The sequence below is a fragment of the Bos indicus x Bos taurus genome, chromosome 21 (assembly GCF_003369695.1).
Source record: "Bos indicus x Bos taurus breed Angus x Brahman F1 hybrid chromosome 21, Bos_hybrid_MaternalHap_v2.0, whole genome shotgun sequence".
Classification (NCBI taxonomy): Eukaryota; Metazoa; Chordata; class Mammalia; order Artiodactyla; family Bovidae; genus Bos; species Bos indicus x Bos taurus.
Window position 1 is genome coordinate 7,287,483 of NC_040096.1, and position 25,962 is coordinate 7,313,444.

At 38.6% G+C, this 25,962-nt stretch overlaps 1 protein-coding gene across 4 annotated transcripts in view; it reads right to left on the bottom strand.

Moving 5' to 3' along the window:
* Positions 1-9,369: 9,369 nt before the first annotated feature.
* The window catches only part of LRRC28 (leucine rich repeat containing 28), a 196,169-nt gene continuing 179,576 nt past the window's right edge, over positions 9,370-25,962 (bottom strand). For all 4 annotated transcript variants that reach the window (XR_003507308.1, XM_027520676.1, XM_027520678.1 and 1 more), the window contains one exon: positions 9,370-12,089. Coding sequence is in view for 3 of the 4 variants with exons in the window: in XM_027520676.1 (XP_027376477.1) it covers positions 12,017-12,089 (73 nt within the window). In the remaining variant the exon portion in view is untranslated. The remainder of the gene's footprint in view (positions 12,090-25,962) is intronic.

Sequence of the window (25,962 nt, forward strand, 5' to 3'; positions counted from 1 at the left end):
AGTGGACACGACTGAGTGACTGAGTGCAGCACAGCACTGCCTTCCTCTTATAACAGACGTGGCCCTCTCCACTTCTCAGGACTGCAGGTGGTTCCTTGCTATATTGTCACTTGGCTTGGGCTAGTTGTTTAGACCTCTGGAAAGCCTTGGTTTCCTTTGGGCATTGGAACTATGCAGATTCCTATGTCAGCTTGTGCTCAGCAGGCACGGAACCTGATGGAGGAGGTGGCCTGAAACCCAGGGGGGTTTATCAGTATCTAGGCAAGCCCTGTGCCTGGGTCAAGGTGCTGCCCCCGGCTGCCTCTCTTTGAGGCGTAGCCTTCGAGCCTACTCAAAGCCAACCTGGCCTTGCCCGTGGCTCTCTTTCCCCAGAGCCCCAGGCAACCTGCTTGTTTTGTCATGTGTGGCTGTTCTCATGTATAAGGTCTGGAAAAGGGAATCAAGTTTCTCTCCTCACCCTGCTACCTTCTGCTCTCCTGTGGGCTCTGTGACATGTTGCCAAACTGTAAATGATGTTTTAGTTCCTTCTTTGTTGTTGTTTTGGAGCTGTGAAGCCTGTGCTGTTAACACCAGGTGCTGAAAAATTAAAACTTATCATCAGTCACCATCATCAAAGCAAGGTGGGGTAGGATGGTTTCAACTAGTCCCAAATTCCCTGGAGGAATTTGGCCTCTTGTCAGTTTCCCTCTCCCGAGGCTGACATTACCAGCAGAGCAGAGATCTCTTCAGCTGCCCAGTTCAGCCTTGAGTTTACTCAATTAAAACCCCATCCAGTGGCCTCGGTGCTAAACACAAGAAAGGAACTACTTCTTGACTGATAATATATTAGTTGTTTCTTGCAATTGGACTGTGGGACTCTAAGAATAGTATACTTTTTCAGGAAGCAGAGCTTTAACAACCAGAAAGTTTAATTAAGCTTTTCTGCTGCACTTAAAAAAAAAAAAAACTGAGTTAGTAGCAGGAGAGTATTTTTAGAACTGAAGTGATTATTTTGTGTTAACAGATACATGTCTGAATATTCTTAAACCTTTATGTAGGGCAAAACATAGTTAAAGAATTGACTTCACAAGTCTAAAAGAATGACTGGTTGTTTTTGCACATGTCATCACCATCATACTTACTTATTCTGTTCATTCATTATTTATACCCTGCATTCTTTCTTCCTAAGTTCAAGGTGGGCTGGGATTGCAGGGAGAATTTTTTTAATGCTTTACAAACTTGGTGGACATTGAATATCTTTTTTCAGTTCTCTCAGATTTTGCTGGTCTGGGTGGGCTCCCTTCCTAGATTTTGGTCTCATTTGGATTTTTTCTTTTATTGAGAGGCACCAGGATATCACTTAGAGGTAAAAGTAACATTAAAATGTTTTGTTATGAGAAAGCTTCAGGTTAAGAAAGAAAGCATTCGTTTAACTAAAACTGTGAACTGTGCAGTGTCTCAGCAGCTTATGGTGATGAAGTACCAGATGGTGTATTTTCAGATGCGGCTGTAGCTAGCTGCATTGGCTGTTTAAGAATTTAGAGAAAAACATGACACGAAAGTGGTACATGGGGAACTTGCAGATTTTTCTAGAAGGTTCTACATATTCAAGTAGAATAAGGACGATTTTAACATTGGTAAAATGGAAAATGCAGTTTGCGATTTATGGCCACTACAATTTCTGGTTAAGATCATTAAAATATTTACCTACAAATAATGGGAATCATCTAATAGAGAGTAACCTGATCTAAAGTAGAAATGATCCACGTTTGTACAAATTATCTGTGAGTTTGGCACAGAGGCTGAGAAGGAACCTGTGAGAAAGCTGAAGGTGAGGTGGGGCAGGACGTGATGAATTCTATTAAAGGAATTTGCCACATCTTCTGAGGTGAACTGCCAATTCAGATACATCATGATTTGTGAGATCCATGCAAAGATATGGGGCTGGGGAGGACTGTCCCAAAGGAAGATGGCGTGTGAAGACAACTCCTTGAGGTGGCCAGAGGCACAGGCAAAAATCAAGTCATTTCTTGCTTTCTTCTCGCTATTTGTGATATCAGATGATTCTGCTCTTTAATCTCACATTGCCATGTTTACCTTTAGAATGAATTTCAGTATTTCCCCATATCTCTTCTCCTGTCAAACACTGCAAATCCTGGGACCTTTCATGATGGATCAGGCATCATTTCTTCTTTAATGACCTGCAGAACTCCAGGCCTTCCCTTCACCTTCATCCCCTCGCTTGGCACAGTCTCGTTCAGTAAAGAGAGATATGCTTCCTCTGTCTACATTTCCTAAGATCTTCAGAGGCACCATGACCACCTAGGCCTTCAAGACACAGTGCGGCCTCCCGCCCCCTGGCCGATGAGCATCTCAGCTGCTGCGACGTGAACGACTGGCAGCAAAAAAACGGGGGCCTTGGTGGGGGGGCTGGTTTGCTAGAGGCAGAGAACACCAGCAGTATCAAATGCAGTTTCTTTCCTTAAATTTGGATTTTGCTTCCCTAAGCAAGGTGCATATTGTTAAGGCAAAGGAGGACAGCAAGAAAACGCAGGTACTGGTGATGTGACACTCACTTTTTGAGTCATGTCTTCTTCCTGCAGTGGTATTTCTCATCACCTCCACCTTTCTTTTCTCTCTGGCCTTTATCTCTTCACTCTTCACGCTTCCTCAGTCTACAGAGTTCCTCAGCCACTTGTCTCTGAGCCATGAAAACTCTCCCCAAAGGTGTAGTTTGCTCCTCCCCACCCCTCTGCGACTAATCTTGTCTTTTTCAATGTCATTTTCTTGTTGGCATTAACACATTTCTTTCTGTGAGTTGCTTGTTTTAACTAAAAAGCTGTATCCCATATTTTGTTTTTGCAGGGATCCCAGATTATTGTGCTAACTATAAGTATTTTCACTGAGAATCTGATGTAAGTCAATGTTTTGAAATTAATATTAAACAGAAGCTTAATTGATCAGATCCCAGCTCATTTTTTGTTGTGGTTCTAGAAAAAATATGCCAAATGGAAATGTCTGGGGTGGGAGAAAATCTCTTTACTGAAAACTGTAATGGTTGTGGCATACTAGACAATTGCACTAATAAAAGTACATTTTGAATGAAATCCTAGTTCAGGGCTCTAGTCACAGTGACTTTGACATTATATAAAAAGTTAAAGTTTTCCAAGATTGCTCTAGTTGAAAAGAACTAAACTGATGATGTATATCTATAAAAGTAGTAGCAATCTGATACTTGCTTATAAAATTTAATCTCCCATCTGCCTTCCCAAATACATTGTACTACATAAAGAAACTAAGAGAAATCGATGCTTTCAAGTACAATAAAAGCAAAATTTTTGGTTTAAAAATGTATTATATATACTATATTACATAATATTGGTAAAAAATGTAATACTACATAACCAGTATGTATGTATGTATTTTTATTGATATGATTTTCACAAAATATTAGTTGAATATTTTCACAAAATATTAGTTTATAACTTGAAAGCAAGTTATAAAATAGTTTGTATGCTAAGATGTCATTTAAGTAAATCCACAAGTGTATGTGTAGCATTCATAGAAAAGACTGAAAAGACAAATACTTAGGAAGGGGTCATTGGGAGAGTAAGCTTTTTCTTCTCCTTCTCTAGGCTGCAGTACTGCTTTTGTAATTAGAAAAAAGCCTACTTTAATATGAATTACAAGATGTAAAAAATGACACAGATAAAGAATTCTTATAGGAAGATAGGGGTTAAATAAAAAAGAGCAGATTTTCCTTTTAGGGTCATCTACCAAGTGCTTTTATGCATGATTGCATTATATAATCAATGTACAGGACTCCTTAATCATAACTCACAACACAATTTACTGGATTGTTTCAAATAGTAAGATCATACTAATAATACTGCAACTGGATTTATATTTTTCTTTTAAATTTTTTTACCAGACCAATCACCTAAAATTAAAGAACATAAACCTGAAGAGGGCAAGATATAACTACTGTGTCTTATGCATAATTACAAAATCTCTTTTAATTTAAAATCTAAACATTGTTTTGGTCTACTGAATTAGACTGCATATCCTCAAAGTGGGTGTAATTGTTTGGTCAATAAATTAAACAGTGATCTTTATCAGTTTCAGAGAATTATTAATAGCCTTGGATAGAAGTATTTTTTAAAAATCATGATAAACACATAGCTGTAATTATGATGAAAAGATACAAAATGACCTTTAGTAAATAATACCTCCCTATAAATTTTGTTCTAGATAAAAAATGGTACCAGTGTTGTAAACTAGGAAAAAAGCAATATGATTTACAAGTACTTTACAGAAGAGTACTTCCTAGTACTTTACAGAATTTTCCACTTGATTATATTTTCAAACACATTAATTTCATGGTGTTTTACTTTCAGTGGTGTCTGTTCCTTGAGGGGCCTCACTGGAATGGTGACTGTTTGTTCAGTGGATTAAGAGAGTTGGAACGCTCACCACCTGGAATTTTTAAATTACTGTGGATTTGGCCTGATGCTGATGTTAACCAGTAAGCACAGACTCTAAAACCAGATGAGTGTTAATACTGAGTTTCCATTCACTTCACAGCCACAGTGACTGCAGTTCCATTCTTGGATTCTGGAAGGATTATTGGTCTATTGAAAAATAGCTTGTTAACAGGTATGTAAAGTAAGCTGTATCACTGGTTTTAAGTTGAGATATAATTCACATACCACAAACCATCCCTTCAGTGTGTGCATTGTTAGTATATTCACAAGGTTGTGTAACCATCATGACTATCTAACTCCAAACCGTTTTCATCACCCCATAAAGAAACGCCACACTCGTTAGCAGTCATGACCCATTTCCCCGCTCCCCCTATCCAGGAAAACCATTAATCTATGGTTTCTTCTTTTACCCATTGATTAAGAATGTAATGTTAAATTTCCATATATTTATAAAATTGCCAAGTTTCCTTCTGTTAGTTGTTTCTAATTTCATTCTCTTCTGGTCAGAGAACATATTTTGTGTGATTCAATCCTATTAAAATATTAAGACTTTTTTTACCCCAAGGAATGCTCCATGTGCACTTTAGAAGAATGAGCATTTGCTGTTGTTCTACGTATGTCTGTTAGGGCTACTTGGCTTAAGGTGTTGTTCAAGTCCTCTCTTTGTTGACTTCTCTTTAGTTGTTCTATCCAAAATTGCAAGTGAAGCACTGAAGTCTGCAACTGCTATTATTGAATTGGCTATTTCTCACTTCAACTGTATCAGTTTTTCCTTCATGTATTTGGTGCTCTGTTGTTAGGTACATATATGTGCATAATTATGTCTTCTAGATGGACTGATCCTTTTATCATTATGTAATGTCTTTGTCTCTAGTAACAATTTATGCCTTAAAGTCTCTTCTGTTTGAGATTAATATAGCCACACTAGCTCTTTGTTAAGTTTGTGTGGTATATCTTTTTCCTTTCTTTTTTTTTTTGGTTTTACTTTCAATCTATTTGTTACTGATTTGTAGGCAGCATATGGTTGGATCATGATTTTTACCCATTCTGCCATTTCTACCTTTTGATAGGAGTGTTAATTCATTTACATTTAATATAATTACTGATAAGGTAGGATTTAGTCTGCCATCTTGCTATTTTTCTCGTCTTTTTTTCTATTCCTCCACACTTCCATGCCTTCTGTTGTATATTTTTAGTGTGCCATTTTTGTATCTTTTGTATCCTTTTTGTATCTTTTACTATATACTCTTTAGTTATTATTTTACCACATATTTCTTAGTGTTTTCCCTGAGGATTATAATATCTTAATAGTCTAGTTTTGATTAATCCCAGCTTAATCTCAGTATTATACAAAAAGTTTGTTCCCATACAGGCTTGTTCCCTCTCCCTTTCTTTGTACTGCTCTTGTCACACATATTTTGTTTTCTCACTTTGTGACCATCAACAAAGACTTATAACTTTTTAATGGAGTTGCCTCTTAAATTAGGAGTAAAAAAAGTTGTGAACAAAAACTGCATTTATGCTCTTTTATATTTACCCCTGTAGCTCCCTTTACCTGTGCTCTTTATTTCTTCATGTGCATTGGAGTTACTGTCTATTGTTCTTTTATTGTAGCCTCAAGGACTCTGTTTATTATTTCTTGTAGGACAGGCTTGCTAATGCTGAATTTTATCTGAGAATGTTTTAATTTCATCTTCACTTTTGAAGGATTGTTTTGCTGGAAAGAAAATACTTGCTTGACAGTCATTTCGTTTTGCACTTCCAAGAAGTCATCCTTCTCCCTTCTGGTCTCCACATTTTCTGATAAGAATTTCTTGTGTATGAGTCAATTTTCTCCTAGTCTTTATCTTTTGACAGTATGATTATATGTCCAGGAATGAGTTTGAATGTATCCTACTTCAGGTTCATTGAGCTTCTTGGTATGTTAATATTTTTCATCAAATTTTGAAGTCTTTGGTCATTATTTTTTCAAATATTCTTTTTCTCTTCTCCCCTTATGTGACTCCTGTTATGCATATATTGGTACACTTGATATTATCTGATGTGTTTTCAAGGCTCTATTAATTTTTACCCATTCTCTTTTCTTTCTGTTCCTCAACCTGGATAACCTCAATTGACCTATATTCAAGTTTGCTGATTCTTTCTTCTGCCTACTCAAATCTGATGTTGAGCCCCTCTGGGGAATTTTTCATTTCAGCTATTTTTATTTAAACTCTACAATTTATGTTTGTTTTTTTTTAAATAATTTCTTTTTATTTATGTTTTCTACTCAGTGATACATCACTTTCATACTTTAGTTATATGAATGTATTCAAATAGTCAATTTAAAGGCTTTACATATTCCAACGTTTGGACTTTCTTAAGACAGTTATTGACTTTTTCCACTTTTTATGGGGCACGCTTATTTTTTGCAAGGCTCGTAATTTTTCTTTGAGGAAAACTAATAGGATAACTTTAGAAATTAGGTTTACTTACCCTTTTGCTAAGAGTTTGATGAAGTTGCTGGTTTTGGTTGTCCAGCAACTCATCTGAACTAATTCTTTAAAGTCCATATTCTTCATAAAAGATAGACTCTGAAGTCTTTCTCAGGTAGTTTCTTAGTCACCCAATGATTAGACAGTACTTCCATAAGCACCTGAAACCAATAACTCTCCCAGTCTTTGCTGACAGCTTTGTGTGCGTGTTGGGACATCCTCCAACACCCAAACCCAGCCAGGAGGTTGACAACTCCGCCTTCATCTTCACTTTCTGCTTGAGCAGTTCACCAAGATCAACCTAAGGTGAGAGTTAGGATGTCTCCAGGTCTTTCCTGAGCAGAAGTAACAATCCTTGGCTTGTGCAAAGTCCTTGGTCTATGTGTGTACAAGGTCATCTAAATTCCCAGGAATGGCAGAGCTTTTTGAAGCCTCTCATTACTCAACTTTTCCTTTTTAGTTTATGGTTAGCCTGTGGTTTGCTCCAATGGTTATCACTTCAGGCAGCCACAAATGCCTCTGATTTTTTCTCATATAATACTTGGAAAAGCATTGGTGGCAAACTCTGATCAGAGAAAATAAAGACAGTCTCACAAGTGAGGTCTTCCAGGAAACCACCAGACAATTCTCTGGGAATGAGGCATTGAAAGAGCTCCAACCCCATTCTTCCAGTGGCTTCTATGCTGCTGCTTCTACCATGATTGTGAACCGTTGTTCTTCAAGGATAAGCAGAACTAGAAGTGGGCAGGGGGGATGGAAATAAGACTAGTTAAAATACCGTAAAACTTACAGTTCTTACTGAGATTCAGCTATTTCTCTTGCATAAATATTTCTTGGGATACTGCAAGATTAATTTCCAGAGTTCTGAAAAAAGTTGACTCTGATTTTTTTTGCAAATTTTTTCCTTGTCTTTATGGAGGAGAGAATTTCCAGAGGTACTTATTCCATCATTTTGGCTGGCTTTAAGTATTTAATGTCTTTATTTTTCTTAACAAAGTGAATCTGGTTAAAACAATAAAGTCATCACCATTGACATTTCTGGGCATTGGCATGGTTAAAGCTCAACTATTCTATAAACAGCAGTATCTGTGAGAATGACCAAAGTGGATATAATATGAATTGTAGAAAATATCCACACTATAAATGAGCAGTGTCAAAATGTTTCATTCGGCAGACTCACAATATTGGAAAATTTTTTCACAATATAAAAACGAAGGAAGGAAGGAATCTTGGTGTACTCTAGTCTCAAAATTTCTATGAGAAGCAAAACCTGACAGGTAGCAAGGATAATCCACACTCTGCCATAAGGTGAATTGGAGGCAGGGGGTCTGGGGGAAACCTGGCCAAACCTTGCAAGTCTCTTAATTACATATAGAAATGACTTCCAAATGCTCCACCTTCTGTCCAGCTACCACACTGGGATGTCAGTACTTTTCGGTCTCTGTGTACCATATAGTCACGCATCAAAGAGAATATCCTAGACTGTGAAGCAGTCTCTTTTCCTGACCAAAGATAACAGGCACTCAGCTATGATCAATCCCTTTCCTGGAGACACCTGCATCACTTTCAGATCTATCAGCTACTAGCACAGGGAGGTACTTCCTGGGTAGGGATAGTGAGAATTGAATGAGTTTTAGATAGCCATGTAGTTATTTTTGAGAATACAGACTTCATAAAAATTCCCTCAGTTTAACAGAAGGCAAGATATTCACTTAATTTTCATGGATAAATGTAGAAGAGCCTCATTAGGAGTATAAGCAAGAGTTGATGAAAACTGCAAAAATAGTAAGAGCATAATAAATTGTCCAGGGTTATGTAAGGATACATTTTAAAACAAGACTCCTGATTTTTAAATAAGATTATGAGTCTATGAAATGAATTCACATCTCAACATTGAATTACACCAGGTTGCATTAGTGTTGGCCCAGTTAAGAATCCATGATCATAAATCATCTGAATAAAAATGTTTTGATTTCTCCTGAAGCAGTGTATCATGTTTAAGCCTTTTACAGTAAAGATGAACATGTCTGATTTTTCAACACAGGAAACAGAAACCTAATTTTACTATTAATAATTTCTAAAAGTGGCTTTGAAAGAGATTACAAAATATGTATGTATTTTAGAGAAAACTATGTGTAAAGCCTCGTAAGCCAACTGGTATTGAAGTATTTTTACTTAAATTGTGAACATTTTAATTTGTGGAATTAAATGTGGAAGAAAAGAGAGATGTACATTAAACTAGGAAGACAAGCCAGAGTGTGAAAGGTTTTAATGAGTGTTGAGTACGTTGACCAAAAGATATTTAATGTAGACCATGCTTTTCCAGAAAAGGAGGGTCAGATTACAAAGGAGTTCATCCTTCTATTAATCAGAACATATCCTCCACTAGCCAGGGCTCTGCTGTGTATTGGTCAGTTTTAAAACTACTAAAGTGTGCTCAAAATATGTATTTTATTCATCAAAGATGCAACATTTCATTGATCTATGCGATGTTATGTAATTGAGGATTTTGGTATAATAACAACTTGGCATTTCGAAGAACATTGATACAGTAATCCAGTTTAAATGGACCCTCTTTGAACTCTATCTTAAGAAGGTCTATGCCCAAAAGGGTATCCTGGATTTTAAAATTTACCAATATCCACATATCAGATTACTGATGTAAACTTACCTGAACAGGCTATATTTTCCAAATAATTAACTTTTGGGGCATTATTATAATTGCATGAAGTATTTCTCTACCTAAGATAATCATTGCTCAGGAAAACACATATATAATAACTTCAGAATTTTCTGCAAAGCTCTGGACACAATTAAATATTTAGAATGTAGGCAAATCTTCTCCAGTCTACAACACTCCTTTATAGTATTAAAAGGTTAAGAATGACACCAAAGAATGAACATCACAAAGAAGTCAAATTATAAGTTCCATTTCTCATCAATTAAATTGGGTTCTGCATCAAATTGGGTTCTGGTCTCAGGATTAAGGCTGAGACTATCCAAATGTTGTCTGCCCAGCCCACTGCTGGAGTTCAACTTACATTATTCGTACAGAGGCTGCTTGGATTGTAGCTGTCTTTGTAAAATCTCAAACAAGTTAAAAGTATTACATATCCTTGTTTCAATAGAATCCTGAATATTAGGTTATCAAATTTCACAACTCCATTTTAAGACATATGATCGTAGAGGGAGAAGTAGAAAGATGTTGAAACATATTAATGTCACTTAAATGATAGGTAGCAGCCTCTTAGGCCTGAACCACATTTGTGAAATTTCATGCCACATTTTCACCTCCCAATTTATATACATGGAGGGGTTACACTAAAACTTCAATTATTCCAAAAGATGAAAGAAGTGTTACATTTGATATAGATCTTCAGTTCCTATTATACTATAAGCCTTTGAAAGATTAAGGCTGAAGAGGCCAAGTTATGAAAGGGACAAGAGGAAGTAAGAACAGTGGAAATACAGTTGATAATGTTCTGCCTTCACCATTCTATGTGTATAGTCTGCCTTCCGGGCAGCAGGTGGTGTGACTGTGAAAAGATCACACATTCGTCAGTAACTATGTAGGATTTTTTAGCACTGTTAGAGCCTAGCATTACAGATTTAGGGCAGCTAATAAAATTCCATAAACCAAATTTTTGACAAATATGAAATTTTTGGAAAATAATTTTCCTACCAAGTAAACCTTCTTGGTGTACTCCCTTTTAGTCCTGCCTTTAGAGAAAACTATGTACAATTAAACTTTTTAAAAATGTAAAAAAAGATTCAGTTCACAGCAACCAGATGAACATCTGGCAGCAAAGCAACATTAAAATGCCATCCTTTCAAAGGAAGAGCAAATATGTGAGTCCTCCAACTAAGAGCATTATCTTATGTCAGAGTACAATCTCACACTTTCCATTTATGGCCTTTTTGCAAAAGTCCAAGGCTGAATTTGGACCTGCGTTTCCTGTGTTTTCTCAGTGTTATCTGGACAACAGTGTGTCAAGTACTTAAGAAATCTAGGGTCAAAATGAAGATTATCTAATGCTGCAGGTATTTAAATAAAGGTGCACAGACTGTACTTAGAATCACCTTGCTAAAAACTAGTAGGAGAAGTAGCTGAGACTTGTTTATCATATGTAACAAAGATATTTCAAAGTCAGTATAAGTTTAACCATAATCCATCTAACAAGAAACACCAGAGGTCATATTTTGATGTGTTCTCTTCTCCCTTTCTCAGTAGCCAGAAAATGTTTAAATCCAGAAAGAAAAGAATCAGATTCTTTTAAAGCCTCAAATATTCTTCAAACTCTTCTCAAATAAAAAATAATCTTATGAGGGAATAAAAAAATTCAAAAATTATTTTTTTGTAGTCTTTCAAAAGTGTCTATTTCATTTATAGTCTAGTTTTATTTTTAAAACCCTCACAAAATAGGTTGCAAAACTTTATAAACAAGGTTGTAACTTTCCAAAAGGTGTGTGCTAGGACCCTTGTGAAGCCCCTGCTAGAGTCCAACTTGGAGCCAACTCAGGCACCCTCTCTCTCCTCCCCCTCACCCCCAACCCCCACCCCCACCCCTCTGCCAACGATTCAATACTATTGAGGTCATAGGGTTGGCTGAAATTTGTTAAAAACATGGAGAGTAACCTCTGGGGAATAATTCACTGGGGAAAGAAAGACAGAGGAGAAGATTACAAGTACCATTGAAGGTATATATGTTTAAAAGTTAATTTGGTTATATTATCAAGTTATAGTTCTTCAGGGAGCTGAAACTTGCTCTAAATTAGATTTGGGGAGGCATATCAAACTAAATAGTCTGCATATGAGACACACTCACATAAAAAGAAAAACACAGAAGACCAAGGGTTCTTAATTTGGAGGAGGATATATTCCAACTTGGGGGAAGGGTGAAGGCATTTCAGTTCTGAAGCTCGATCGTGACGTCTCCAGAGTCCTGTAGTCTCTGAGTGTGGCAGGACGCAAGGGCTGCTGGGCCTGGCTGGACTCTCCACCGCTTTGCCGCACAGTGTGCGATATGCAGGCAACTGCAGTGTCAAGCTGGCACCACTCCTGAGGCTCTTGAGTGTTTATCAACTCAGTAGGTCAAAAGTCTGCAGACATTGGGTGGAGCAGCAGTAAGCCACAAAACTCACAGTTGTCCTCCTGGGGAAAGAGGGGGAGATGAACACAGTTCAAGAGGAAAGCCTCAGGATTCCTTCCATTAGAGACAGTCTTTTTCTTGGTTAAAATAAAGAATTAGGTATGGTCAACAGAACACACAACAGAAATGCAAATTCCTTTTAAAACTGAGCACTGGAATCAGGTGAGGTATGCGTATGCTCATTTTATTAGCAGCTTTCAGACAACACCTCCATGTTAGCTGGAGTGGGTTGACCTGCCATCCTCCAGGGGATCTTCCCAACCCAGGGGTCAAATCCGAGTCTCTTATGTGTCCTGCAGTGGCAGGCAGGTTCTTCACCATAGTGCCACCTGGGAAGCCCCCTATGTTAGCAGCTAAGGAAAAATAAGCTTCTTCCATGTTATGGTCTGAATTCTACTTACTAGACCCAGTGCGATGAGAGAATTTGAAATATATTATAAAAATCATGTAATTGAAAATGTCACCAATTTAAATAGAACATATATATACATACACACACACACACACACACACACACACACACACACACCAAAGAGTTTAAAAAACACAATTTTAAGGGATTTATCCTACAAATGTATTCCCACAGATTGCTTATAGAAGTAATTTCAGAATCTGAATCCCAGAGTTTGAGGGTCTTCTCCCACAAGCAGAGGAATCCCGTCTCAAACTCCACTTGCCATCTGCCTGCAGTGAGTCGTGAGCCAGTCTGGGCGGCTCCAGTGGCTGGATGCCTTGTTTTCCCACCAGAAGTGCTATTCTCTGGTGAGGAGAGAATAATCTACTGTTGATTCCACAGGATTCCTGTGCTGGCTGTTTTCTCTTTTCCCCACTCCTCAACCCAGTCTTTGCCTTTCTCTGTGGTGGCACCAGTGGTAAACAACCCACCTGCCAATGCAGGAGACGTAAGAGGTGTGGGTTCAATTTCTGGGTCAGGAAGATCCCCTGGAAGAGGGCATGGCAACCCACTCCAGTATTTTTGCCTGGAGAATCCCATGGACAGAGAAGCCTGGTGGGTTACAGTCCATAAGAATTGCAGAGTTGGACTGAAGTGACTTAGCACACACACATGTAGTCCGAGAAGGTGACCTCTATAGACCCTACCTCCAAAGCTGCTGATGCCACAGCCACCGGAAGAGAGAAAAGCTGAACTTTTCTTTCTTCTTTTTAAGAAAAAGTCGAGTTAATACAGGTATAGGTACATACAAACACAGAATAAAATTCATCCATTTTAAGTGTACAGTTGAATGAGTTTTGAAATATGTACAAGTATTTAACACCACAATCAACATATAAACTATTTCTCATCTTTCTAAATGTTCCTTGTGTCCACTTGCAGCAAAGCACCATCCCCCAAACTCCCTGCCAAGTCTCTGGCAACCACTGATAAATCGTTTTGTTTCTCTATGGGCTTTAATTTTCTCTGGATCACCACAATCCTCCAAAAGAAGCTTTGCCATTATGGGTTCTCCTGTCTTAGATTTTTGTACTAGTCCTGGATTCCCCAACCAGCTAGGTTTGGCTGATATGAGCATACACCTCCCCTGGATGGACCTTCCTATATGGCTTTAGTTCTCACTGGGCTCCAGTCACACTTTTCAGCACCCAACCAGGCAGCTGACAACTCTGCCCTAGCCTTCACGTTCTGCTTGCACAGAGTCTCACTTCCTGCCAGCAGAAGTGAAAGCTCAGGGCCTTCTTGGGCCTTCTTTTGAACATGCCCACATTCTTATCCATGCACACGACCTTAAATACTCCCAGAAATATGTCAGTGTTTTTTGAAGCCCCTGCAGAAACCTCATTCTCCTATCTTCCCTTCCAGCCTTCAGTTCAGTTCAGTTGCTCAGTTGTGTCCAACTCCTCCAACTCTTTGTGACCCCATGGACTGCAGCACACCAGGCTTCCCTGTCCATCACCAACTCCCAGAGCTTGCTCAAATGCATGTCCATTGAGTCGATGATGCCATCCAACCATCTCATCCTCTGTCATCCTCTTCTTCTCCTGCCTTCAGTCTTTCCCAGCATCAGGGTCTTTTTCCAATGAGTCAGTTCTTCACATCAGGTGGCCAAAGCACTGAGCTTCAGCATCAGTCCTTCCAATGAATATTCAGGACTGATCTCCTTTAGGATTGGTTTGAACTCCTTGCAGTCCAAGGGACTCTCAAGAGTCTTCTCCAACACTATAGTTCAAAAGCATCAATTCTTTAGTGCTCAGCTTTCTTCATGGTCCAACTCATCCATACATGATTACTGAAAAACTATAGCTTTGACTATAAGGACCTTTGTTGGGAAAGTAATATCTCTGTTTTTTAATATGCTGTCTAGGTTGGTCATAGCTTTTCTTCCAAGGAGCAAGTGTCGTCTAATTTCACAGCTGCAGTCACCATCTGCAGTGATTTTGGAGCCCAAGAAAATAAAGTCTGTCACTGTTTCCATTGTTTCCCCATCTATTTGCCATGAAGTGATGGGACCAGATGTCATGATGTTTGTTTTTTGAATGTTGAGTTTTAAGCCAGCTTTTTCATTCTACTCTTTCACTTTCATCAAGAGGCTCTTTAATTCCTCTTCACTTTCTTCCATAAGGGTTGTATCATCTGCATATATGAGGTTATTGATATTTCTCCTGGCAATCTTGACTCCAGCCAGTGCTTCATCCAGCCCAGCATTTTTCACGATGGACTCTGCATACAAGTTAAATGTATGCAGCCTTGCATACTTCTTGTATGCAGCCTTGATGTACTTCTTGTATGCAGCCTTGATGTACTTCTTGTATGCAGCCTTGATGTACTTCTTTCCCCACTTGGAACCAGTCTGTTGTTCCATGTTTGGTTCTAACTGTTGCTTCTTGACCTGCATACAGATTTGAAGGCAGCACATTAACAGCATCATTTTTTAGGACTTGAAATAGCTCAGCTGGAAATTCCATCACCTCCACTAGCTTTGTTCATAGTGATGCTTCCTAAGGCCCACTTGACTTCACATTCCAGGACGACTGGCTCTAGGTGAGTGATCACACCATCACGGTTATCTAGGTCATTAAGATCTTTTTTGAATAGTTCTTCTGTATATTCTTGCCACCTCTTCTTAATACCTTCTGCTTCTGTTAGGTCCGTACCGTTTCTGTCCTTTATTGTGCCCATTTTTGCATGAAAGGTTTCCTTGGTATCTCTAATTTTCTTGAAGAGATCTCTAGTCTTTCCCATTCTATTGCTTTCCTCCATTTCTTTGCGTTGATCACAAAGGAAGGCTTTCTTATCTCTCCTTGCTATTCTTTGGAACTCTGCATTCAGATGGATGTATTCTTCCTTTTCTCCTTTGCCTTTTGTTTCACTTCATTTGTCAGCTATTTGTAAGGTCTCCTCAGACAACCATTTTGCCTTTTTGCATTTCCTTTTCTTGGGGACGGTTTTGATCACTGCCTTCTGTACAATGTGAACCTCTCTCTATAGTTCTTCAGGCACTCTGTGTATCAGATCTAATCCCTTGAATCTATTTGTCACTTCCCCTGTATAATTATAAGGGATTTGATTTAGGTCATACTTGGATGGTCTAGTGGTTTTTCCCACTTTCTTCAATTTAAGTCTGAATTTTGCATTAAGGAGTTCATGGTCTGAGCCACAGTCAGCTGCCGGTCTTGCTTTTGCAGCCCGTATAGAGCTTCTCCATCTTTGGCTGCTTAGTCTATTATTTGGCCCAACAGTTATTCACTGCCTCAGACATCTGTGAAGTTAAGCAATTGCTTGTAATTGTTTTGACAATTTTTGACAAATATCCTCAGGGAAGAGGTTTTTTGCACTGGTGAACTCTGATGGAAGAAATAAAAAGACAGGCTTGCAAGCAGGGTTTCTTAGTGAACCACCCTTTGAAGATGCTCCTACTTCCTCCCACACTTTTCCAATTGCTGCCAGCTTGCTGGTTTTAACTGTGATTTCAGATCCTTAGTTTTCAAGGTTAAGACTAGAAGATGGGACTGTAAGTTACAACATCACAAAGATCTCTGTTCTTTCTGAGATCCAGCCACTTTTCTTGAATAAGTGCACTCCAGATTGCTGTAAGCTTTTTGTTAATTTCCAGAGTTCTGAAAAATTCAATTCTGACAACTTTTGCCAGTTTTTCCCCCTGCTTTTATGGAACAGTTGACTATTTCCCCTCACTCTATCTCTACCTCTCTGACCAGAGCTTTTATTGGGCAGGCCCCTCCTGATGGCTCTAGTTCTCAACAGCCTCCAGATCTTCCTTTGTTCTTTAAGCCAAAAGATTAAGAATAGTAAACCTTCCTACTGCTGTGAGTTCCCAGGTACTTTCTCATCCCTGTGGGTGCTCTGAATCCTGTCTGAACTCCTATAAGTAGTCCCTCACCATTAATTCCTCTTCAACATTCCAGCTTATGTGTGCTTTCCAGCCAGTACCATGGCTGATTTAGTGTGTGTTAGAGTGAGTGGCCTAAGGAACAGTCCATCAGAGTGGGATTCTGGGGTTGGGTTGGTGAGGACATGAATGACCTCCTTGCTAGGGAAACAACGGGATATCACTGATCACTTGAAGCTGTGGTATCACGATGACTTGAATGGTCACTCAGACTGCCAGTGGAGGATAAGGTGCTGGGAGATCAAGTGCGGTGGTACTTGATTGCTGTGGCATCATGATTAATTCAAAGACTGTGGAAGGAGATGGAGTCTTCTGACTGCTGAAGAGATCCCCCCAAATCCCAAGCCCCCTCAAAAAAAAATAGATAAACTTAGTGACTTAAACTCTCAATTCAAGGCATAGGTAGAGAATCAGAAAGTTTCTATATGGTGGCCTTAGAGGAATTCTTATTTTATGAAGCTGTGTGAGCGACATGCCTGAGGTCTGAGTGTACAAGCTGCAGAACCACATGCCAGTTACAGGTATATTTATGCTAAGTCTCTTATGCTAAGATAAAGGTTCTGGCTGGGAAAGGGTGAGGACTTGAGACTTGAGATGGAAACCTTTGTATAGACAGGAGGATAAGAACCTTAAACCTCTAATATCTCTAAACATTTCTTCACATTAGAAACAGCCTTTCTTGCCTTCTAAGAAAACAAGCAGTCACTTGAATAAAAAGATTTCACTGACTTCATCTGGTGTGGTTACCTAAAAAGGAAATTTCTCTTCTTAGGACCCACATGAACAATACTCCCTGCCTCTAGGGCCATAGAGAAAGTAAAATCCCAGCATGATTCAGAGTTAATTGCAAGAGCTGCTCCTGGGAGAGATTACATACATGAAGGAATCTTGCCAAATTTTATTTGCAGGAATTTGAAGAACTATGGAGTCTAAGTACATTAGCTAGTGAGAATAAGTCTAAGACTGGATCAGGCCAAGGAGGGTGTTTCACATAGGCCTTAGGATTTAATGTGTTCATTTGAGTACCTATAATAGTTAATAGAAGTCTTGACCCAGTAGAGGCCTACAGTCAGTGAGAAAGAGATGCTGGAACTTTCACTGTATAGTCCAGAGGAAGAAGAACAAAGGCTTAGAGAAATGGGGATGTCATAGTGGATCCAATGAAGTGTAACCTGCTCAGTCACTACCTGGAAATCTCTGGGAGGGTCAGGAAAGCAGTCCCTTCACTGAAACATTAAAATATGTATTGATGAGGGGAAATCAAATTGGAAATAGCAAACACACTTGATACTTAATACAACTCATGCTTACTAGAGGTGACAGAGAAGGCCTGCAAAAGTTCAGGTATCTGCCACATTGGTAAAGTTTCAAATGGAAAGAAGAGTTACATCCAGAACTGCTCACTATGAAGAAACAGATACATACTTGTGGGTTCCTTTGGATTTTGGAGGCAAAATACATTTTGGTGGGAGCTATTGGTTGTGCCAAGATGGAATAGCCCCATTGCTCCCAGGTCCTTTCTCTTATAATTAAAATAACACAACAAGCAAGCATTGGAAGACTCTGAAAGACAGAATGAAGACAGACAGCCTAGGACCCTAGGGCTTGAGAAGCAGCACAGCAATGGTGAATTCCCTCGGCTTCCTTACCGCCTCCCATATACCTCAGACAGGACTCTAGACGCTTCCAACCCAGAACCACCAACAAGCAGGAGCAAAAAACAAAACAAACAAAAAAACCAAATCCCCCAAACCTCCAAGAGAAGCCTGTTCTCCCTATCCAAAAGATTGGGACACAGAAATCCATCCATTTATATAGAAAGAAAAGCAATTAGTTGCTTAGGGCTGGGTATGGGGAAATAGAGAAATGACAGCTAAAGAGTACAAAGTGTCTTTTAGAGTGAGAAAAATGTTCCAAGATTGTCTGTGGTATTGACTGAACATACCTGTGACTATAGTAAAAACTGCTGAATTGTATACTTCAAGTGGGTGAATTGTATGATATGTAAACTATCTCAATAAAGCTGTTAAAAAATAATAGCACTGAAAGGAGAAACAGATAAACTCACAATAAGAGTGGGAACTTCAACATTTTTACTCTCAGCAACCAAACTACTAGCCTCTCAGCATAGGTACAGTAGAACTGAATAACTCAATGTACCAAAGAATCTAACTAACATATACAAAACACTCCACCCAATAGTAACAAATATACTTCCTTTTTCTCCCAGAAGCCCATGGGACATTCGCCAGGATAGACTATATTCTGATTCTGTGTTGAAGAACAAACCTCGCAAATTTGAACGAACTGAAATTATATACAGAGAATACATCCGGTTTCATCTCTGACATAAAGAGCCTAGAAGTTCTCATTCCTGTTTGTATAACAAGAACAAGCTGAACAAATTGAAAATCAGTAACTTTTCGCTATTGACCAGAGAACTGAGGTCATAGGGCAAACTGCAATTTCAAAATCTGGCAAGACAGATACCTCCAGAGGGTCACAGCTGAGATTTGCTTACCTGGACAGAAGATACTAGAATTGCAGGGAGGCTAAGTGTGGAAAAGCCTGAGAGTGAGATACTCCTTGGGGCTGCAATATTAGGGTGACCAGGACACAGGCAATGGCACCCCACTCCAGTACTCTTGCCTGGAAAATCCCATGGACCGAGGAGCCTGATGGGCTGCAGTCCATGGGGTTACTAAGAGTCGGACACGACTGAGTGACTTCACTTTCACTTTTCACTTTCATGCATTGGAGAAGGCAATGGCAACCCACTCCAGTGTTCTTGCCTGGAGAATCCCAGGGACGGGGAAGCCTGGTGGGCTTTTGTCTATGGGGTCACACAGAGTCGGACACGACTGAGGTGACTTAGCAGCAGCAGCAGGACCCAGGAATCTTATAAGGTGTCATGGTGAAAATCCAAAAAAGATCCCCTTGCTGCTCATTCAGGAAGAGGGAAAAGAGTAGTCACTATGTAACATGTCCAGAGCATCTTCCATACAAAGGACTGTTCTTCAGAGGGAAGAGCTTACTAACACCTTACCCCAGCTAGGGAAGGACATTCTTCCCACCCAAGCCTGCTTTGCCCTGCCCATTCCACCTAAGTGGGGAAAGCAAGATATGCAAGACAAGAACAATTTGTGAAGGTCACAGCCTAGAGATATAGGCCCACTAAAATAATGAGATATAATCACAAAATTGAGAACACTTCCCTCCCTCATTAATCGCCAGAGTAAATGGCCTGCAGCATAAGGACAGTGGAGTATAGATCAAATTAATACCCAAAACTACTAACAATGAAAGATTAGAAAGAGAAATTAAAGAAACAATCCCATTTACCAGTGAATCAAAAAGAATAAAATACCAAGGAATAAACCTACCTAAGAGGCAAAAGACCTGTACTCTGAAACCTATAAGACACTGATGAAAGAAACTGAGGATGACACAAACAGATGGAAAGATATATTGTTTACTGGAAGAATCAATATTGTCAAAATGAGTATTCTACCCAAGGCAATCTATAGATTCAATGCAAGTACTATCAAATTACCAATGGCATTTTTCACAAAACTTTGACTGTGTATGGATCACAATAAACTGTGTAAAATTCTGAAAGAGATGGGAATACCAGACCATCTGACCTGCCTCTTGAGAAACCTGTATGCAGGTCAGGAAGCAACAGTTAGAACTGGACGTGGAACAACAGACTGGTTCCAAATAGGAAAAGGGAGTACGTCAAGGCTATATATTGTCACCCTGCTTATTTAACTTCTATGCAGAGTACATCATAAGAAACGCTGGGCTGGATGAACACAAGCTGGAATCAAGATTGCCAGGAGAAATAACAATAACCTCAGATATGCAGATGACACCACCACCCTTATGGCAGAAAGTGAAGAAGAACTAAAGAGCCTCTTGACGAAAGTGAAAGAGGAGAGAATGAAAAAGTTGACTTAAAGCTCAACATTCAGCAAACTAAGATCATGGCATCCAGCCCCATCACTTCATGGCAAATGGGGAAATAGTGGAAATAGTGGGTGACTTTATTTTTTTGGGCTCCAAAATCACTGCAGATGGTGACTGCAGCCATGAAATTAAAAGACTCTTACTCCTTGGAAGGGAAGTTATGACCAACCTAGACAACATATTAAAAAGCAGAGATATTACTTTGTCAACAAAGGTCTTTCTAGTCAAGGCTATGGTTTTTCCAGTGGTCATGTATGGATGTGAGAGTTGAACTATAACGAAAGCTGAGTGTCAAAGAATTGATGCTTTTGAACTGTGGTGCTGGAGAAGACTCTTGAGAGTCCCTTGGACTGCAAGGAGATCCAACCAGTCCATCCTAAAGGAGACCAGTCCTGGGTGTTCACTGGAAGGACTGATGTTGAAGCTGAAACTCCAATACTTTGGCTACCTGATGTGGAGAGCTGACTCACTGGAAAAGACCCTGATGCTGGGAAAGATTGAGGGCAGGAGGAGAAGGGGACTCCAGAGGATGAGATGGTTGGATGGCATCACTGACTCAATGGACATGGTTTGGGTAGACTCCAGGAGTTGGTGATGGACAGGGAGGCCTGGCGTGCTGTGGTTCATGGGGTTGCAAAGAGTCGGACACCACTGAGTGACTGAACTGAAGTGAAAACAAAAAATTTGTATGGAAACATAAAGGGCTCTGAATAGCCAAAGTAATCCTGAGAAAGAAATTAGAGTTGGAGGCATCAGGCTCCTTGACTTAGGATGATACTACAAAACTACAGTTATAAAAACATATGGTACTGGCACAAAAAGATAAATATAGATTAAAGGAATAGGATAGAAAACCCAGAAATAAACTATGCACCTATAGTCAATTAATCTATGACAAAGGAGCCAAGAATATACTGTAAGTGGTACTGGGAAAAGTGAACAGCTACATGTAAAAGAATGAACTTAGAACATTCTCTATCACCATATACTAAAATAAACTCAAAATGGGTTAAAGACCTAAATGTAAGGCTGGATATTATAAAACTCTTAAAAGAAAATGTAGGCAGAACACTCTTTGATATAAATCACAGCAGTATCTTTTTGCATCCACCTCCTAAGAGGAGCCATGCATTTTGGGAAGATGCCCTGGTATTCTTGCCTGGAAAATTCCATGGACAGAGGAGCCTGGCAGGTTACAATGCATGGGGTCACACAGAGTCAATCATGATTGAGTGACTGAGCATACACACACACCTAAGAGTAATGAAAATAAAACCAAAAGTAAAAAAAATGAGACCTAATTAAAGTTAAAGGCTTTTTCACAGCAAAGCCTTTCACATAAATGAAATGAAAAGACAACCCACAGAATGGGAGAAAAGATTTGAAAACAAAATAACTGACAAGGGATTAATTTCCCAATATGGAACCAGCTCATGCAGCTCTAAATCAACAAAACAAACAACCCAATCAAAAAATGGGCAGAAGATCTAAATAAACATTTCTTCAAAGAAGATATATCTAGACGGTCAAAAAGCACATGAAAAGATGCTCAACATGGCTATTTGTTGTTGTTGTTGTTTAGCTGCTAAGTCATGACCAACTCTTTTGGACCCCATGGACTGTAGGCTCCTCTGTCCGTGGGATTTTCCAGGCAAGCATACTGAAGCGGGTTGCCATTTCTTTCTCCAGGGCATATTCCTGACTCAGGGATTGAACTCACATCTCCTGCATTGGCAGGTGGATTCTTTACCACTGAGCCACCAGGGAAGCCCGGCTAATTATTAGAGAAATGCAAATCAAAACTACAGTGAAGTATCATCTCACATTTGTCAGAACAGTCATCATCAAAAAATCTATAAACAATAAATGCTGGAGAGAATGTGGAGAAAGCAGAACCCTCCTCACTCTTGGTGGAAATATAAATTGGTGCAATCATAATGGAGAACAGCATGGAGGTTCCTTAAAAAACTAAAAACAGAACTAACATATAATCCAGCAATCTCGCTCCTGGGCATGTATCTGGAGAAAACCATAGTGGGAAAAGACACAAGTATCCCAATGTTCATTGCAGCACTATTTACAACAGCCAAGAGATGGAAGCAAGCCTAAAAGCCCATCAACGGAGGAATGGATAGAGATCTAGTTCACATACAATGAAGTATTACTCAGCTATAAAAAAGAATGGAATAATGCCATTTACAGCCACATGGATGGACATAGAGATCATCATACTTAGTGAAGTATATCAAAGACAAATATCATATAATACCATGCATATGTGGACTCTAAAAAAGTGATTCAAATTAACTTGTTTACAAAACAGAAACAGACTCACAGATGTCAAAAAGAAACATGGCTATCAAAGGGGAAATGTGGGAGGGAGAAATTAGGAGTTTGAGAGTAACAAATAAACACTACTATATATAAAATAGATAATCAACAAGGACCTATTATATAGCACAGAGAGCCAGACACAATATAGTAACCTATATGGGAAAAGAATTTGAAAAAGAATGGATATATGTATAAATGAATCACTCTACTTTACACTCGAAGCTAACACAATATTGTAAATCAACTATATTGCATATAAAATAAAATTTTAACATAAATAAAAATTTAAAAATAAAACAGAATAAAATCTCAGCACTATTAAACCCTGGGCTCATCTTACATGGCCTGCAGGGGGTGCAGTGGGCAGTCCTGAGGGTGCTGGGGAAGAGGGTCCACCATGCTCCTAAAGCTCATTTACGAACAGTGCATCCTGGGCTTGACAGAATGTTGAGGCAAAGATCTAGCTTTTAAATTAGATAGGAGTATAAAAGGTACCTCTTGACAAAATAGGAGAGAATGAAAATATTATGACAGAAATGCATTCCTGTTAAAAATCTGCATTTAAAAACAAAAACAGCTGCAAGATTCAGACTCTCTGAAGAGAAGCATATAGAGAAGCCCAAATCAAGCAAGGAGAATTAAAAAAGGACACTAAAGAAATATGAGTAGGAATCTGAAGCCTCTAGTACCTACTATAGCCGACATAAAACAGAGCTCAGCTTCTAGCCAAACTAAAATAAAATCTCACACTAAATCTCAGTTCTTATTACTCAGTACAATATGTCTGTGTTTCAACAAAAAGTTTTAAGAGATGCCAAAAGGCAAGAAAAAGTTCATGCTGAAGAGACAAAGGAAATCCTAGAACTAGACTCAGATATAACAGAGATGTTAGAATTGTCACAGGGAATTTAAAAAAAATAGAAAAATCCAAAATCTGTGGAACAATTTCTAAAGGTGCAACGTATGCACAATTAGAATACTAGATGGAAAAGGAGAGAAAAAAGCAGAAGAATTATTTGAAGTAATGATGGTCAAGGACTTTACAAAATTAATCACAGATCCAGAAACTTACCACCACCAAGCAGGATAAAACAAAAACAAAACAAAAACACTACAAATAAGAACTGTACCCTATCACTCAGATACAGAATCTAAAATACGACACAAATGAACCTGCCTGCAAAACAGAACAGGCTCACAGACACAGAGAACAGACACGTGCTTGCCAATGGGGAGGAGAGCAGGGAAGGGATCATTGGGCGTTTGGGATTAGCAGACGCAAACTAGTATATATGGAATGGATAATCAGGCTCCCTACCGTACAGCACTGGGAACTATATACATAACTCTGTGAAAACCATAATGAAAATGAGTACTTAAGAGAATATGTATATATATAAAATGGAAAATCACTTTCTGTAGAGCAATGTTACAAATCAACTGTACTTCAATAAAGAGAGAAAGAAAAGAAATACCACATTCAACCTGGAGAAAACCAAAGAAAAAGAAAATCTTGGAAAAAATGTTATCTATTGAGAAAAAAGCGTAAGATTACCATAGACATCTTATTAGAACCATGCCAGTAAGAAGTGAAGTATTTGTGGGCTCAAAGGAAAAAAATCACAAACTGAAAATTTTATATCCAGTGATATTATCCTGCAAAAGTTAAGGAACATAAAGACTTTTTCAGACAAACTGAGAGCTGAGGGAATTCATTGTCAGCAAACTTGTACTTCAAGAAAGGCTGAAAGGAGATCTTCAGTGAGAGGAAAAGGATATAGGTAAAAAACTCAGATCAAAATAAAACTAGAGATGACATGATAGCGTATATATAAAGTTTCCACTCTAAAATCTACATAAGCAGACAAAAAAAAAAAAAAACTATTAGAACTAATAAATGAATTCAGTGAAGTTGCAGGATACACAATTAATACACAGAAATATGTTACTTCTTTATACTAATAATGAACCACCAGAAAGAGAATTCAAGAAAACAATCTCTTCTACAACTGTATCAAAAAGAATAAGATATCTATAAATAAGTTTAACCAAGGAGGTTGAAAGACGTATGCCCTGAAAACAATTAAGATACTGACGAAGGAAACTGAGGACAATACAAACAAGTGGAAATATTTTCTCTTTTCATGGGTTGTAAGAATATTAAAATGTCCATACCACCCAAAGCAATCTATAAATTTAATGCAATCCTTGTCAAAATGCCCAGAACATTTTTCTCAGAACTAGAATAATCCAAAACTTCTTTTTAAAATTTTTTTGTAAGTCCATTTATTCATTTGAGAGTCCACACATCAAGGATGCCATATGATGTTTTTCCTTCTCTGTCTGACCTACTTCACTCAGTATGACAATCTCTAGGTCCATCCATCTTGCTACAAATGGCATTATTTTATTCATTTTAATGGCTGAGTGATATTGAACTGTATATATGTAGCATATCTTCTTTATTCATTCCTCTGTCAACGGACATTTAGCTTGCTTCCGTCTTGGCTGTTGTAAACAGTGCTGCAATGAACAATGGGGTACATGTATCCTTTTGGATCATGTTTTTGTCCACATATATGCTCAGGAGTGGGATTGCACAGTAATATGTAGCTCTATTCTTAGTTTTTTAGGGAACCTCCATACTGTTCTCCATAGTGGCTGTAACAATTTACATTTCCACCAACAGTGAAGAGGGTTCCCTTCTCTCCACACTGTCTTCAGCATTTATTGTTTGTGGATTTTCAATGATAGTCATTCTGACTGGTTCGAGGTGATAAGTCATTGAAGTTTTTATTTGCATTCCTCTGATAATCAGTGATGTTGAATATCTTCTCATGTGCCTCTTAGCCACCTGTATGTATTCCCTGGAGAAAGGTTTATTTAGTTCTTCTGCCCATTTTTTGATTGGATTGTTTGCTTTAATGCTGTTAAGCATCATGAGTTATTTGTAAATTTTGGAGACTAATCCCTTGTCGGTCACATCATTTGCAAATATTTTCTCCCAATCTGTGGGTTGTCCTTCATTTTGTTTATTGCTTCCTTTGCCATGCAAAAGCTTTTGAGTTTATGTTCTTTCTCATTCATTTAATACTTTCTGACTTGAATCTTAGTTTGTTCAATAACAATATTTCCATTCCTGCTTTGTCTTGTTGCTATAATTTTCCTACCTTTATATCTTCAAGTTCAGTTCAGTCACAGTCGTACC